Raw genomic sequence first — 19298 nt, 5'->3', positions numbered from 1 at the left:
TTATGATAATCATCTCTGTTAAGACACTTTTCACTTTTTACAAAATAATCTTTTACATTTCATGAATACTCTTTTGAATTGAACACCATTTTCCCAATTTAAATTCGCATCATTTCATACGAAAAATCCTATGAAGTAGAATAGGTCAGAGTTTATGGAGTGAGATTACTGCCATTGTTTGAGCGAGTGTGTCTTGGTTGTTGGTGACCCCTGTATTAAAACATATAGTACAACATTAAAAAGGCTTGAAAAAAATACATTTTCGCATTTCATGATAAGGGAGATGATTTCACCTCAAATTCTTCCCAATCCGGCGTTGCCCAGCAACCAGACACATTGCCAACAGGTACCCGGTCATCGTCCTCCGGCCATACGTTGACCCCGTCTAACGAGTCGACACAAGCTGATGAAATATAAAGCAAGTAAAATATTGTACTTAAGTGAGAGTATTGACAATTCAGAATAATGTGTGTGTGTGTGTGTGTGTGTGTGTGTCTGGTCTTCATGGACATGCCAATCATGTTGACGTATATAGCATCAAAAATGTGTGCGTAATTTAACTTTAAAATATTCCTCCAAAATGAGTTAAAGGAAAATATAAAAATGTGTGTTGACACCAAAAGAGAGCGCCTAACGAGTGAAATAAATGCATTTGAAAGTGATTAAGTGTATTTAGAAGCCGTTAATATCTCTTAACGTATAAAGTACGACTTTACCCTGGTTAGTCCCACAGGTGTCGAAGGGGAATGAAATTTTTACGGACTGCAAAGAAATTTCGTTTTTTTTCACTCCCCACGCAGGTGTATCGGAGACGGACCTGATTTATCGCCCTGATGATGGCAAAACTCTAATTATGCGTCAGATTCATGTCTCCTCCGGGAAAATGCTGTGGTTTGCACAAAATCTCCTGACGCTCATTTCGTAACAACCTCTCACGACATCTGAGTGAAACAAATGCATGGAGATTCCATGCGAGGTGTTTTGGGCAGTTTGTCTCTTACTAGATGTACATATGGGTCGAGGGACACCAAAGTAAAATCCGACTGTTTACTGGAAAAAAAAACAAAAGTTTGCAGTATTTGCTGGTAAACTGCTTCCATGTCGAACAGTCTCACGTTTTTTTAATTTTGTATTAACATACATTCGATTCTTTACTTTATAAAGTGATAAGTTCAAAACATCACGATGAGTACCTGCAAAACCTTCACGGTAGTTTCATGTTTCATGTATATTGTGTAGATGAAGCAAAAGACTGGGACGTATTTGAGGCTTTTATCTCACAACACTAGACTCTATAACGCCTTGAGGATCCAGGAAGACACGAGGCTTGAAAGTGAAGAGTCCGTCCTCGGAGCTGAAGAACAGCTTCATAAATATTTCACTCACTTTGCTGCTCGTCTTTATTGCTTCCTGAGGAGATGTTTGTTTGGCGCCTTCTGTAATTATGAACCCCTGGTTCAGATCTGTTCGGTAGCTTTGGAGAAATTCTATTACTGACACGGAGAAAAAGAGGAAGGAAAATCCTTAAGCTCAAAAGAAAGCACAAAGTTAAAAGAAAACACAAAACCAAAAGAAAACACAAAGAAAACTCAAAGCTCGATGAAAACACAAAGAAAACACAAAGCTTGATGAAAACACAAAGAAAACACAAAGCTTGATAAAAACACAAAGAAAACTCAAAGCTCGATGAAAACACAAAGAAAACACAAAGCTTGATGAAAACACAAAGAAAACACAAAGCTTGATAAAAACACAAAGAAAACTCAAAGCTCGATGAAAACACAAAGCTCAAAGAAAACACATAGTTCGATGGAAACACAAAGAAAACTCAAAGCTCAAAGAAAACACATAGTTCGATGGAAACACAAAGAAAACTCAAAGCTCGATGAAAACACAAAGAAAACTCAAAGCTCAATGAAAACACAAAGCTCAAAGAAAACTCAAAGCTTGATGAAAACACAAAGAAAACTCAAAGCTCAATGAAAACACAAAGCTCAAAGAAAACACAAAGCTTGATGAAAACACAAAGAAAACTCAAAGCTCAATGAAAACACAAAGCTCAAAGAAAACTCAAAGCTTGATGAAAACACAAAGAAAACTCAAAGCTCAATGAAAACACAAAGCTCAAAGAAAACACAAAGCTTGATGAAAACACAAAGAAAACTCAAAGCTCAATGAAAACACAAAGCTCAAAGAAAACACAAAGCTTGATGAAAACACAAAGAAAACTCAAAGCTCAAAGAAAACACATAGTTCGATGGAAACACAAAGAAAACTCAAAGCTCGATGAAAACACAAAGCTCAAAGAAAACTCAAAGCTTGATGAAAACACAAAGAAAACTCAAAGCTCAATGAAAACACAAAGCTCAAAGAAAACACAAAGCTTGATGAAAACACAAAGAAAACTCAAAGCTCAAAGAAAACACAAAGCTCAAAGAAAACACATAGTTCGATGGAAACACAAAGAAAACTCAAAGCTCGATGAAAACACAAAGCTCAAAGAAAACTCAAAGCTCGATGAAAACACAAAGAAAACTCAAAGCTCAAAGAAAACTCAAAGCTCAAAGAAAACTCAAAGCTCGATGAAAACACAAAGAAAACTCAAAGCTCGATGAAAACACAAAGCTCAAAGAAAACTCAAAGCTTGATGAAAACACAAAGAAAACTCAAAGCTCAAAGAAAACACAAAGTTTGATGAAAACACAAAGAAAACTCAAAGCTCAATGAAAACACAAAGCTCAAAGAAAACACAAAGCTCATAGAAAACAAAAAGCTCAAAGAAAACGCATAGTTCGATGAAAACACAAAGAAAACACAAAGCTCATAGAAAACAAAAAGCTCAAAGAAAACGCATAGTTCGATGAAAACACAAAGCTCGATGAAAACACAAACCTCAACGAGAACAAAGTTCGATGAAAACACAAAGCTCAAAGAAAACTTAAAGCTAAAAGAAGACACAAATCATAGAAAACACAAAGCTCAAAGAAAACACAAAACTCAAAGTAATTCTTGATCACTTGACATTTGTACCTATGACAGTTTTGAGCCATGAAATCAGATTTTTGAAAACACAATGTACTCCATCATCTACACAACAAGTGTGCGTCCGAGCTGTCGATCCACTTCCTGCGACTGTTCTCGGTTGAAAGTCACACTTCCCACTTCCTGACAGCTTCACTCCCACTGGACTCTTCAGCAGCGACACGTTCAGTTGCATCAGGTTTGGCCAAAGGAACCGGCGTCTGTCACAACAACTGAAGCGACAAAAATCTCCACCAGGTTCAGTTTTGAACAGGTTCAAATTACAGTTTTGTTTGAAGTTTGACATGAAATTGAGAAACACTTTTCACATCTTTAACACTGAAATAAACCAAGAAAAATGTTGATGGAAAATCTGTGTAGACTTTTGTGTTTTCACTTTGATCGAGTTCGAAAGTGTTGCTTTTTGAAATTGGTTTAATTGAGTTAAAAATCAATTTAGCTCAAAATTAAAATTCTTATAATCCTGAACTGAATTAAAATGGATGAAATGATGTGAATATATTTAATTATTGAAACTCTTCGTCTGCTTTGTCATTATTATCCTTTTTTATCGCGATAAAGACCTGTTTACACATGAGTGTATAGATATATACTATTATAAATACAGTGTATTTATTAAGCGATACAAACAAGAATTAACCAACCTTGTTTAGCACAACTGACCAGGTCAAAATAAATCATATAAAGTTTGTTTCTTTTAAAGCTGATGTTTGGACATATTTTGTTTAGAAAACAAATGAAAGTAGTTACGACTTCGTCAAGAGTCATGTGGTCTGTAAATACTACAACACCAGAGTCAAGTACTGGACAATACTACACATATATACTTGTTACTACACTATCACAACACCAGAGTCAAGTACTGGACAATACTACACATATATACTTGTTACTACACTATCACAACACCAGAGTCAAGTACTGGACAATACTACACATATATACTTGTTACTACACTATCACAACACCAGAGTCAAGTACTGGACAATACTACACATATATACTTGTTACTACACTATCACAACACCAGAGTCAAGTACTGGACAATACTACACATATATTCTTGTTACTACACTATCACAACACCAGAGTCAAGTACTGGACAATACTACACATATATACTTGTTACTACACTATCACAACACCAGAGTCAAGTACTGGACAATACTACACATATATACTTGTTACTACACTATCACAACACCAGAGTCAAGTACTGGACAATACTACACATATATACTTGTTACTACACTATCATAACACCAGAGTCAAGTACTCGACAATACTACACATATATACTTGTATACGTATCTTGGAAAAAAAAGATTATCATTTTTCAAAAACACTCTACAGTAATAATGGATCAAAGAAACTCGTATAACAAAAGAGTTTTTCATTAGAGTTCAAGCGTCTCCTCACACTCGACAATGAGTCATGATCAGTGCAGTGTTCTTTATATTTCCAAAGTTGTGCGACCATTATTCATGGGAACTTTGACAAAGCACTTGAATCTGCAGCCGGAGATTTATGACCGTGTGTTACTGCCTCAGAGTAATCGTAGATAAGGAAGAACACAGTCGTGCATTAGACTCATTTATGAATGTGTAGTCAATCATGTTCTTAATCTGATGCTTAACTTCAATTAAGTCTTTATTATGTCCTCACCATCATCAACAGTTGAAAATTGTTTGATTATAGTTGAAAATTGTTTGATTTAGTTGGAAATTGTTTGATTTAGTTGGAAATTGTTAGATTATAGTTGAAAATTGTTTGATTATAGTTGAAAATTGTTTGATTTAGTTGGAAATTGTTAGATTATAGTTGAAAATTGTTTGATTATAGTTGAAAATTGTTCGATTATAGTTGAAAATTGTTCGATTATAGTTGAAAATGTTTGATTATAGTTGAAAATTGTTTGATTATAGTTGAAAATTGTTTGATTTAGTTGGAAATTGTTTGATTATAGTTGAAAATTGTTTGATTACAGTTAAATGTTTTTATTATAGTTGAAAATTGTTTGATTATAGTTGAAAATGTTTTGATTATAGTTGAAAATGTTTTGATTACAGTTGAAAATGTTTTGATTATAGTTGAAAATTGTTTGATTATAGTTGAAATTGTTTGATTATAGTTGAAAATTGTTTGATTATAGTAGAAAATTGTTTGATTATAGTTAAAATTGTTTGATTATAGTTTACAATTGTTTGATTATAGTTGAAATTGTTTGATTATAGTTGAAAATTGTTTGATTTAGTTGGAAATTGTTTGATTATAGTTGAAAATTGTTGGATTATAGTTGAAATTGTTTGATTATAGTAGAAAATGTTTTGAAAATTGTTTGATTATAGTTGAAAATGTTTTGATTACAGTGGAAAATTGTTTGATTATAGTTGAAAATTGTTTGATTATAGTTGAAAATTGTTTGATTATAGTTGAAAATGTTTTGATTGCAGTTGACAATTGTTTGATTATAGTTGAAAATTGTTTGATTATAGTAGAAAATTGTTTGATTATAGTTGAAAATTGTTTGATTATAGTTGAAATTGTTTGATTATAGTTGAAAATGTTTTGATTACAGTTGAAAATTGTTTGATTCGGGGAACGGAGAAACCCAGGCGCAGAGGTAAATTGCAGAAACTAGGTTTTATTTAGTGGGGAAGGCAGAGGCGAGTCAGAAAGTCCAGGAATCGGCAACAAAAGGCAAAAGCAGGGGTAAGGCAAACTCGGCATCAAGGGACAGAAACAGATCAAGAACACAACAGACAGGAATGGAGTCTTGGTCGGGACAAGGTAAGGAGACAGGGTAGGAAGCAGGAATACTCAACGGCAGGACTCTGGTTACTGGGAAAAGGTGGCAACAAGACAAAGGACGAGACTGAGAGTGGAGGCTTAAGAGCACAGGGGAGCAATCAGCAGCAGCTGGGGGCGGAACTAACAAGACAAGGCTGGGAACAGTTACTACTCAGACAGGTAAGTAAGTCACAGACACAGAAGGGAGCGGATTTCACAATAAAACCGGAAACACAAGGAGGAACATGTAGACTCATGACATATTACAGTTGAAAATTGTTTGATTATAGTTGAAAACTGTTTGATTATAGTTGAAAATTGTTTTATTATAGTTGAAAACTGTTTGATTATAGTTGAAAATTGTTTGATTATAGTTTAAATTGTTTGATTATAGTTGAAAATTGTTTGATTATAGTTGAAAATTATTTGATTACAGTTGAAAATTGTTTGATTATAGTAGAAAATTGTTTGATTACAGTTGAAAATTGTTTGATTATAGTTGAAAATTGTTTGATTTTAGTTGAAAACTGTTATATTATAATCACTACATGAATGGTTTTATATGTTAGAATGAAAAGTTGTTTAATTTCTGTGAACCTCACAAGACTCACTGTGGATCATGTTCTTCTCCGGCTTCATAATGAAGTCAAATAACCTTTGTTGTGGAAAGTTTAAATATGTATGAATCATGAAACAGTAACAAGAAGAGAATGCAGAATCCAAACATGACTTCGGATGTTTTCGTCAAGACGACTGTTTACTGCTCTGTTTTCTCGCCTCAGAACCAAACTTCATCTTCGGAATAATGGAGTCGACCCGAGGCCAGACGAGATCAACTTCCCTCTTCCTCTTACATTCTCGTGCGGCTCCGGCTTTTTGAAGTGAGCATGTTGTGCTCATTACTAATTTAACCATTTTGTTGTTGTTTTTTTCTTCCTCTGAGAATCCAAGAGAGAAACTCTGCGGGAATGAAAGTTGAAAAAGATTTGCTATCGTCTAATTTTAAGTCTCCGAACAAAATTCTTCACCTTCTTCTCCGAGCTTCTCTGTCCTGAATATCTTGAGTGTGTGAGAATAAATTAATGGTCAACAGTTGAATTATATTAAAGGAGCATCGTTCTCGTTGTGTTTACAATTTCAACTGACTGTGATGTTAGTAATGAAATGATTAAAGTACAAATAGTTTAGAAAATATTGCAAAACTGTCATCAGTGAGCAAAGAAGCAGATGCTCCTCCCATGATGCAACACTAATAGACTCAGGGACTCATTCATTCCTTGTGTTATATTAGATTTTATAATTCCTCAGAGCCCGAGCTGGGGTGTAAGTCTGGATCAGATGACTGATGGAAGGTCTGACCATGAATAGATCTGAAAGTAAGAACCAGTATTTTAAAATGATCCTGAAAGAAACTGGCAGCCAGTGAAGAGTTTGAAGGAGAAATGTGAGTTCTTCTACTAGAGCAGCTCAGAATTCTGGCTGCAGAGTTTTGTATGAACTGCAGGCGAGATCCTTCTTGTTTAGACATGAAATAAACTGTTACAATAGTGTAAACGACACAAACACATGGATTATAAGATCCAGATCATGTTTTGACATCATTTTCCTTTTAGTTTAGAGATTTTTTCTCGGTTGAAAGAAACAGTTTTCGGTCAAAATGAGACGTAACAGACGTGACAGAAGTCTCATAAAAATAAACTAACCAAGTTTGTTATTTAATAACCTTCTGTAAATGTAAACTTTCGAAAATATCATAAAAATGTTTTATTCATCACATGATTCGTTCCGGAACTGATACCATTTTTTTGCTGAAAAGGTATGAAAAATGATTGTTGTTGCTCGTGACAGATCGTATTTCAAACCAACGGCACCTGGACTTGTTTATTGTACCACATCTGCTAATTAAGTCTTATTTTTTAACGTATATTCTGTTGCCGTCTATGATGCTGTATCTGACCCACATGGTTTGATTGACAGGAGCTTTTTTTTTTTTATCCAACGGTAGGTGTGTCGAGTGAGAACGTGAGGAAAACTTCAATAGAATTTTCATTTTATAAATGAGCAACTATCATAAAGAATAAATGGAAATACAATGTTTTCCTACAGAAATGTTGTTGTTTTTTTGCCGTTTAATGAAAATTCTGATCTTAAAATACATATTTTACTGTAATAAAGAAGAGAAATGACATAAAGATCAGTATTGTTTACACGAGCATCTACTTCAAAGGTTTAAAAACCAGAAACGTGTGAGATGATAGAACAAGATGGAGTGAGAAACATATTATCAATAGTTTTGTTTCAAGATTCACTTTAAATCAAAGAACGATATAAACAACGACAGGTTCGGATGTCCTTGAAACCAGAAACATTTCAATTCAACGATCCATCGTTTTCTTCTGTGAAACTAAAATCTTTTTAATTGAAATGTGATTCTCAGATAAAATTGGAAAAAGGTTGTGTTTGAAATGTCACCGTTAAAAAGTGTATTTTATCGCTTTCATGATCCGTTTCACGCTGAACTTTTCTCTGAGCCTCTGATCGTATCTGACGCTCGTTAATTACTCAAATATTTTTGAGGAACTCTCGAAAAGGACGAAGTCTACTTCCATTAACCAAAGTCAACTTGACCAATAATGGATCAAATGTATCAAATATCTGTAGAACTGTTGTGTACCTGGTGCGTTGACGACTCTCGTGTGCGGACCCTCGATTACACAACAGCAGAAATCATGAGTTGTGTCCTTAAAACATTTAATATTGACCATTATTTCTCGTTTTTGTGATTTATTTGACACTGAAATGACGAACTCGATGGATTTGTGAATACAGGCGTTGATTGAGCCGAGAAAACTATTTTAAAAAAGATAATATAAATACAACGTTCTCCTCACAACTACAATATTATCACTCGAAGGCAATAATATTGATGTTTACGATATTAAAATAAACATTTCACCTCATTGGCTGCGTCAAGGGAATAAAAAATCAAATTCTAAAAGAATTGCTAAAACTTGGCGTGTCTTGAAATATTGTTTGGATCCGTCGATAATATAATCCCCTGGAAACCAGTAGCAATAGTTCCGCTACTAATCATCGATGATCTTATATGTATTGATTTATTTATTTTATTTTAACTATTTTAAATTCTATTAAAGGTCAACTGATGTGAAAACTCTTGTGATGCAGTAACTCCTCATCATGACCATGTTTTAAACTTATTACTTTATAAAGTTGCTCTGAAATCTGGACGAACGAGAGGTTACGAGAGTCCATGATGACGTAAAATCCAGCTGTAATCACACTTTGTTTATACAACGAGTCCCCTCGTAGGTGGAGACTTCCGGGATTGATGACGCTCGGTGACAAACCTCCACGCTTGACCAATCACAGCAAGGTGGGTGTGGTTATGGTCAACAAGATTTAATCTCCAGAAAAACAAAGTTTTTTCAGTGGGCGGAGCTTAAGATCATTTTCCAATGTCAACCATTTTTATTTTTCCTCAACAATTCCTCTCACGTCGAGGCTTCAACACAAGAGGACGTTACAGACGAGAAGTCTTTGGATGTTTTTAAGCGTCTTTTTGGACGAAGACCACAGAGCGCCAGTCGCTACATTAAAATGAACAAACGTTTTTGTCTTTAACTCTAAAAAGAACAGATTAATATGAAAATAAACATTAAACATTAGCCGACATGAGAGTCGAACACGAGTGAATTTAAATGTGGTCGGTTCATTGCAGCAGGACTTCATCACAGACCAGGTGGTGAGCGAGGGGTCAGAGGTCAGTGAGAGAAAGGATGGATCTTCGTGACGCTCGGATCACAGTCGTATCTTTTCCTTCGTCTCCTCGAGTCGAACGTCGTCTCGATCAATGCCCGGAATCCTTGAAACGATGATTGTTCTTGTTAATGTCAGGCTTCGATCCCGACGCAGAAGAGCTCGTTATCCCATCGTTTCCCGACCGGAACAACCTCTCTGAGCCTCCGCAGAACATTCCCAATCTCTGGGAGAAGCACTTTCCCTCAGCGGGCCTGCTCTCCAGAACCCTCCAAACACAATGGTCCTCGCTGTCGAATCATTCCAGAGGACGACTCGTGAACACTTGCCGACTTCAATCAGTCCGTCATGTATCCTGTGACGTACGAGGTTTTACATTCATGGACAGAGAACGAGTGGATGGAACCGTCTGGACACCAAATTGATGCTTTTATATATACATATATATATATATACAATTATGTCATAGAAAAACCCAGCAAGAACGTTGCTAGTTCGCTTCCTGGTTGAGTCAACTTGTGACCTTTCTGTGTGTAGTTAGTATGTTCTCCCAGTGTTGTGTGGGTTTACTCCGGACACTCCGGTTTCCTCCCACAGTCCAAAAACATACAGAGGTTGATTGAGAACTTGAGGGAAATTGTCCGTAGGTATGAGTGTGTGTGTGAATGGTTGTCTGTCTTTGTGTGTCCTGAGACAGACTGTGTCCCCTGCCTCTCGCCCTATGATACTGGGATAACCCCCCCCCCCCCCCTGCGACCCCCACAAGAGATAGCAAGCGGCAGAAAATGAATGAATGAATATATGACTTTCTTAATAATAATACATTTAGGGAAAATTGAGGTTTAGAAATAAAATGTGTTTAAGGATGTTCTTGTTTTTTCTCACCATTCCTGTATTAATTGTCCCTTTAAAATTAATTTATTTCAAAATTCCTCCCCAATTGTATCTACATTTATTTTTGAATGACAATAAATACATCAAGAATTTAAATTAAATATACATTCACGACATGATCAACTCTTTTCTTTGACTCTCCCTGAATATTCCAGATTTAATTCTCTTGTTACGGCAACAGTAAAACTCTCCCGGGAGCTCCGGCTCCATGAGATGACGAGCGATTGGAAAATGAATCCGGACTTTTCTCGCCGCCTGTCATTCATATCTCATGATATAACGAGGCGGCGGTTTTTCAAAAGTCCCGAGAGGATCTCGCCGGCCGAGGCCCGGAGCGACCGGCGCTCCTTCTGCGCCCGAAGGACCCGGAGAAGTCTGTCGTTTCATGTCGTGTCGATCACGGGGTCGATCACTGACGAACGAGCCGGAGACCCACAAATAGTTTCCCTCTTCTCTCGCCCACACCATCTGGCTGAGGAACCACAAGTCAAGCTGTGTTGACTCCACGTTAAAGACGTGTCTCTGCCTCCAGTAATGAGCGAAGTTACACACTTGCTGAACACACACACGTGTGCACACACTTGCTGAACACACACACGTGTGCACACACTTGCTGAACACACACACGTGTGCACACACTTGCTGAACACACACACATGTGCACACACTTGCTGAACACACACACGTGTGCATACACTTGCTGAACACACACACGTGTGCACACACTTGCTGAACACACACACGTGTGCATACACTTGCTGAACACACACACATGTGCACACACTTGCTGAACACACACACGTGTGCACACACTTGCTGAACACACACACGTGTGCACACACTTGCTGAACACACACACGTGTGCACACACTTGCTGAACACACACACACGTGTGCACACACTTGCTGAACACACACACACGTGTGCACACACTTGCTGAACACACACACGTGTGCACACACTTGCTGAACACACACACGTGTGCACACACTTGCTGAACACACACACGTGTGCACACACTTGCTGAACACACACACGTGTGCACACACTTGCTGAACACACACACGTGTGCACACACTTGCTGAACACACACACGTGTGCACACACTTGCTGAACACACACACGTGTGCACACACTTGCTGAACACACACACGTGTGCACACACTTGCTGAACACACACACGTGTGCACACACTTGCTGAACACACACACGTGTGCACACACTTGCTGAACACACACACGTGTGCACACACTTGCTGAACACACACACGTGTGCACACACTTGCTGAACACACACACGTGTGCATACACTTGCTGAACACACACACGTGTGCACACACTTGCTGAACACACACACGTGTGCACACACTTGCTGAACACACACACGTGTGCACACACTTGCTGAACACACACACGTGTGCATACACTTGCTGAACACACACACGTGTGCACACACTTGCTGAACACACACACGTGTGCACACACTTGCTGAACACACACATGCTCGCTCATTCATGCACAACATGGTTCGGTCCGTGTCCAAACTCTGCTGCTCACTCGCTCGCTCCAGTCATGCGCTGCTGGATCGCCGCCGTGTTCCTGACGTGCCGGGCGTCCCCCGGGAAACTCCGATGACCTCCCAACGTACAGAGGTTTATCGGCGACTACCGTGTCTTTTGTGGCGTCTTGTGCCTCGTCTATGCGTTGACGAGGCTTCGCGAAAAACTGCCGATGGTGTGTCGTGATACGGTGTCTTTTATCTTTCACGGCCACTAGATGTCGCTCTCAGTTTAAAAACAAAGTCAATCAATTATTAGAATCCGGATATGAAGCACTTACATCTAGTGGTGTTTTCAAAACGACGACACTGTATCACGATGCCTCATCAACCTGTTGCTACTCTTTACTAGTCACGGGCTGATGAAGCTTCACAAAGCCTCGTCGCTATGATCTCAAATGTGAAGCAATTTCTGAAGGAAACTCCATATATTTTTCATTCTGGGAACATCTACCTGGCTCTGAAAATGAGGCTTCGTGAAGCTCCTTAATCGCTACAGGGTGTCACCAAAAGTTCTTGCTGGGACTTGGAAGTTTGAAGGTCGTAAGTAAAACATTTACACTCAGTAATGTGTACAGAGGTTTATCGGCGACTATTGTGTATTTGTGGCGTCTTGTGAATGTTTCGCGAAGCCTCGTCTATGCGTTGACAAGGCTTCACGAAAAAAACACTGATGGTGTGTCGTGATACAGTGTCTTTGTCTTTCATGGCCACTAGATGTCGCTCTCAGTTTAAAAACAAAGTCATTCCATTATGAGAGTCCGGTTATGAAGCGCTGACATCTAGTGGTGACACTGTATCGCGATGTCTCATCAACCTGTTGCTACTGTTTACTAGTCACAGGCTGATGAAGCTTCACAAAGCCTCGTCGTCAACACCTTCTAAGCATCGCTATGATCCCAAATGTGAAGCACTTTCTGAACCAAACTCCATATAGTGTTCATTCTGGGAACATCTATGTGGCTCTGAAAATGAGGCTTCGTGAAGCTTCATAATCGCTACAGGGTGTCACCAAAAGTTCTGGTTAGGACTTAGAAGTCTGAAGGTCGTAAGTGTAAGGAAATTACAACTTTACTGTAACTATACGGAACACAAAATCCCCACATAAGTAAAACATTTACACTCAGTAATGTGTTGAAGAGGCTTCATGATTATAAGACACTGTATCGCGAGGTATCGTGATACAGTGTCTTATAATATGTGGCGCTTTAACTTCTAATTAAAAACGAAAAAAAAACTGGCGTCACTTTCAAACTGAGATTTAGTTGTATTTCAATGAGTAAAGTAAGTGTTTCATGAAACCTCATCAGCTGTTTCATCAACACATCAACACATATTCACTACCTCAGATGAAAACAAAACACAAACATGTAGCCACACACAAACACGAACACACACACAACCCCCCAATCCCCATACAAACACACACAACCCCCCCCACACACACCCACACAAACACACACTCATACACACACGCACCCACACAACCCCCCCATGAACACACACACATACACACACACACACACATACACACACACACACTTGTCACGCGTTCATTCACTAAACTGTCTCAGCAGCTCTGTGTCGCCACCTAGCGGCGGTTTGTTGTACTTCCTCGTCTCTCTATTAAGCTCTTGATCTTTTTTGTTTTCACAGCAACGAGCCTTGAAAAGATTCTTTAATCTGCAGAACTGATCGCATCAGATGATCTCGGTAATGATAGCAATTGTTCGCAGACACTGATCGTCTGATTATTTCAGTCAATATTTGAATTAATATCTATGACGTCACTTTCATTAAATCAACATTTTACAGGCTTTTATCATTAAAACATAATCTTATATATTCAGAATTATATACAAATGTCACATAAAGAGATGTTTTAAAGGACCTTTTTTACTGTGTTTCCAGGTACAATCTGTTGATGGACATCGTGACTAAACTATAAAATAACTGGAAGATGTTGTTTCAAGGTTTTAATTTTGTTCATTTGTATTTTTTTGTATCCATTATGGTATTTATTTGATTGTTTAAGCGCTTTGTGACCCTGGTCTGGAAAATCGCTCAAATATATAATAAGGATGTTTTTTTAGGAGAATATTTAATTTTATAAATGTCTTTATATATGTTGTTAAATCCGTATTTGTTGAATATCTTAACAATTTATTTTATTATTTATATTGACGAACAATATTGAATATGTATATTTAAATCATGTACAATCAAAGTACATCAATCAATTGTTTTGATGAAAATTACCTTCTTTTTTTTAAAATTAATATTCTAAAGGTGGCTTTATTTCATATTCTTTAGCACATAATGATGAATATTAACAAATGTAGTGTATTTATATGTGATCCATGTATTGTCTGAAAGGTTTTTAACTTTTAATAAATACTTTTATGATTTATACGGACACAAATATATACATTTTATATTTTAGTCTACATTATTAATGATTTAATATCCAATTCATTCTAATATCAATAATTATATATAGATTTTTTTTTTTCAAATAAAAAACGAGATATATCTATTATACTTATCTATATTATTTTATTTTAAACTATATTTACTATAGCTATATCTATCATATATATATACAGTATATATAGTTTTTTTTCATTCATTTTTCAATATAAATCATCAAAAGTCTACGCAACGTTACCACTGCTTGTAATATACAGGTAAGGTCGCTAGATGGCAGCAAAGATAAACTCCAAGCCAAACAGTAACTTTAAAAAATGAAGTAGTGACGCGTTTGTTTAAATATTTCTTTCAATTATTATTATAATTCCGTGTTTACGACCTATTTTAATAGAAACTTTACTTTATTACAAAGGTTCGTCATTTAAAAATAAATATGTTTGTATTTTTCTCAGAAAAAGTATAATTTAATGTGTATTTATGAAAAAAAAGAAGGTATTTCTTGTTCATCGCCAATTAAAAACAAAACAAAACACAAAGCAAGAGTTTATTTAGAATTTTTGTTATTTAATAAATCCAACATCGGTTGACATTGTGGCCCAAATAGTGTCGCAGCATAAAAGATTTCACGGATTAACCCCTCGCCCCCCGTGGTTATCACACATGATCTATCATAAGCCACTTAAGGTTAAGTTAAGTTTGTGCAGCAAAGCAAAGAAATGATATGAAGCTCAGTTTGGCCGAAGAAAATCAAACGTAGAGAAAAAGAATCATCATAAAAACATTTTTAAAAAAGTGTTTAAATTAAAAAGCACACATTAGAAGATGGAAACGATTCTGCGGGTTGTTATATATTAATCCAACATATCTAGGACCGTCTGAATCACACGCTATTGTACGAACAATCAAATACTTGCTGATGAGCTTCAGATCTAAGGTCAGAGGTAGAGCTAGAGAGTAATAATAAAAAACAACTTTCCTGCTACAGGAAATTATCATTAGAATAATAGTTTGATTGATATAAAAACACACAGATGATATATTGGTATAAAAACAAAAGATGGGACTCCGTGCTCAGATGTTCGCAGTGGTCAGTGGCTACGTTGCATAGAAAGAGTTGTTACGAGTGGAGTGAAGGAAAAGAAACAAAAGTTTGTCGTCCCTACAAGGATGTTTCTGAGCCTTTGCTTCTCCAGTAGAAGTTGTCGTCGGGGTCGTCGGGGTCGTCGGGGTCGTCGGGGTCCATGTCGATCCGGATCTGAGGCACAGACTTCATGGGACTCGTCTCCGGGCTGAGAACACAGACGTGGACAGAACAGAATAATAACTTTAAACTTGTCTTTTCCTTTCAATTCGTGGCCAGAACTGCAGTTTTTTTGGGTGATTTGAGGAAAAACAAGATTAGCTTTGGTTGAAGGGTTTTTAAACCAGGGGCCATTCAGTTCCTCAGGGGCCACAACTTCCTGTTAGTGGTGTGAGAAAAACAAATCAATTCACTGATAGATCTTTATTTATTTACATAATATATCCACATTAAACATCACTGTATCCATTTTAATGTATGTTTTTGTTTGGCTTTCAAATCATATTTTATTTTGATCAAATATATGTTTGAACCATTTATAGTCACTCTAGTTTAAGTAAAATACAATTATTTAATTTTATTTAGAATCAATTTAGAAAACTATTAACAGGGTTTTTTTTCATTTTCATGTTGCAATTGAACTTCCGGCCACTAGATGACAGCAGCCGTCATCCTAAGGGAAGAATGAAAACCTGCAATTTTACCGGTGATGACTGAGGACGAGAGGATACAGTCGACTCCAACAGATTTTAAAGCAGATTTTTGGATATATTTTCGGCTTTAAGTTCTATTTGTTCGACCAAGAGAGGGAGTCAAATTCAGTTTCCTCCGAAAATTGTTGCGAAAATTACGCAAAGTGTATCGAAGTATATAGTAAGTGGAAAAAAAATGGAGCGAAAAATATAAAATCAGGCTAAATTTGCTTAAATGTTATCTTCTCAAATTGTATTGTAATTTATTTGTTTTATGTTATAAACAAAAATCCTATAGTTATATTTAGAGAACGATAATGAACAATAGATATTAATACAAAATAAATGTGTTACTTTCTACACAGTCTTTGATCTCACGAGGGCCTCATAAATACAACCAAAGGGCCGCATGTTGTACCCGGACCGGTCTTTGGGTTAGCTTTTGATGAAGTGAAAAATGAGGATTAAAACAATAACATGATAAAAAAATATATAATTATGTTCAATTATATTCATTTATATAAGAATGGCAAAAATTCTCTGGCGCCTGATTTCCAAACGTCGCCTCCGACTCTGATCCTCGACTGACTCTGATCCTCGACCGACTCTGATCCTCGACCGACTCTGATCCTCGACTGACTCTGATCCTTGACTGACTCTGATCCTTGACTGACTCTGATCCTCGACTGACTCTGATCCTTGACTGACTCTGATCCTCGACTGACTCTGATCCTCGACCGACTCTGATCCTCGACCGACTCTGATCCTCGACCGACTCTGATCCTCGACCGACTCTGATCCTCGACTGACTCTGATCCTCGACCGACTCTGATCCTCGACTGACTCTGATCCTCGACTGACTCTGATCCTCGACCGACTCTGATCCTCGACTGACTCTGATCCTCGACCGACTCTGATCCTCGACCGACTCTGATCCTCGACCGACTCTGATCCTCGACCGACTCTGATCCTCGACCGACTCTGATCCTCGACCGACTCTGATCCTCGACCGACTCTGATCCTCGACCGACTCTGATCCTCGACTGACTCTGATCCTCGACCGACTCTGATCCTCGACTGACTCTGATCCTCGACCGACTCTGATCCTCGACCGACTCTGATCCTCGACCGACTCTGATCCTCGACCGACTCTGATCCTCGACCGACTCTGATCCTCGACCGACTCTGATCCTCGATCGACTCTGATCCTCGACCGACTCTGATCCTCGACTGACTCTGATCCTCGACCGACTCTGATCCTCGACTGACTCTGATCCTCGACCGACTCTGATCCTCGACCGACTCTGATCCTCGACTGACTCTGATCCTCGACTGACTCTGATCCTCGACCGACTCTGATCCTCGACTGACTCTGATCCTCGACCGACTCTGATCCTCGACCGACTCTGATCCTCGACCGACTCTGATCCTCGACCGACTCTGATCCTCGACCGACTCTGATCCTCGACCGACTCTGATCCTCGACTGACTCTGATCCTCGACCGACTCGGACTCGACGACTGACTCTGATCCTCGACTGACTCTGATCCTCGACTGACTCTGATCCTCGACCGACTCTGATCCTCCACCGACTCTGATCCTCGACCGACTCTGATCCTCGACCGACTCTGATCCTCGACCGACTCTGATCCTCGACCGACTCTGATCCTCGACCGACTCTGATCCTCGACCGACTCTGATCCTCGACCGACTCTGATCCTCGACCGACTCTGATCCTCGACCGACTCTGATCCTCGACCGACTCTGATCCTCGACCGACTCTGATCCTCGACCGACTCTGATCCTCGACCGACTCTGATCCTCGACCTGGTCAGATACGATCTGATGAATAATCTCTTTCCACGCCTGGACCTCGAACGCATCACGAGACATAAACGTGATTTTCTCATGAAGATCTGAGCAGGAGGATCTAAAGTTGTCGCTTCAACTTCATATCCATCATATTAACACTTTCAATGTGTTTTCTAAGTCAAATGAGACGAGATAAAAAAGTTGATTGTATGCAATATATAGAGAAAAAGCTTCTTTATTATTAAAAATATTTGACCATAAATAAATACTAATAAATCTAATGCATTTGTATCGTCTGCAGTGTGAAGACGTACCTGGACAGGTAGCTGGATTCATAGTAGTGAAGCTGCTCAGCACGATGTGTGTCGTTCAAGGAGCGAAGTGGACTTTTCTCCTGTGGAGGAACAAAAGTATGTTACACACATGTTACACACATGTATGTTACACACATGTTACACAAGTATGTTACACACATGTTACACAAGTATGTTACACACATGTTACACAAGTATGTTACACACATGTTACACAAGTATGTTACACACATGTTACACAAGTATGTTACACACATGTTACACAAGTATGTGACACACATGTTACACAAGTATGTTACACATAAGTATGTTACACACATGTTACACAAGTATGTTACACACATGTTACACAAGTATGTTACACATAAGTATGTTACACACATGTTACACAAGTATGTTACACATAAGTATGTTACACACATGTTACACAAGTATGTTACACACATGTTACACAAGTATGTTACACACATGTTACACAAGTATGTTACACACATGTTACACAAGTATGTTACACATAAGTATGTTACACACATGTTACACAAGTATGTTACACATAAGTATGTTACACACATGTTACACAAGTATGTTACACAAAAGTATGTTACACAAGTATGTTACACAAAAGTATGTTACACAAGTATGTTACACAAAAGTATGTTACACACAAGTATGTTACACAAGTATGTTACACACAAGTATGTTACACAAGTATGTTACACACAAGTATGTTACACACAATTATGTTACACATAAGCCCCCTCACAATAGTTTCTGGTCCCTCACAATAGTTTCTGGTCCCTCACAATAGTTTCTGGTCCCTCACAATAGTTTCAGGTCCCTCACAATAGTTTCTGGTCCCTCACAATAGTTTCAGGTCCCTCACAATAGTTTCTGGTCCCTCACAATAGT

The 19298-nt window shown here is 38.0% G+C and overlaps 1 protein-coding gene across 5 annotated transcripts in view; it reads right to left on the bottom strand.

Moving 5' to 3' along the window:
* Positions 1-15033: 15033 nt before the first annotated feature.
* slc4a4a (solute carrier family 4 member 4a) overlaps positions 15034-19298 on the bottom strand; it is a 66627-nt gene continuing 62362 nt past the window's right edge. For 4 of the 5 annotated variants that reach the window (XM_087812979.1, XM_087812962.1, XM_087812971.1 and 1 more), the window contains 2 exons: positions 18390-18469; positions 15644-15779 (listed from right to left, as the gene is read on the bottom strand). In XM_087812979.1, coding sequence (XP_087669105.1) covers positions 18426-18469 — 44 coding nt within the window. In that variant the 3' untranslated portion in view covers positions 15644-15779; positions 18390-18425. Of the gene's footprint in view, positions 15780-18389; positions 18470-19298 lie in introns of all 5 variants that reach the window. The other variant, XM_087812996.1, reaches the window with a different exon arrangement.

The sequence above is a fragment of the Callionymus lyra genome, chromosome 1 (genome assembly GCF_982586985.1).
Source record: "Callionymus lyra chromosome 1, fCalLyr1.hap1.1, whole genome shotgun sequence".
Classification (NCBI taxonomy): Eukaryota; Metazoa; Chordata; class Actinopteri; order Syngnathiformes; family Callionymidae; genus Callionymus; species Callionymus lyra.
Note: the sequence above shows the minus strand (reverse complement) of the source record. Positions and strands in the feature narration are given on the sequence as shown.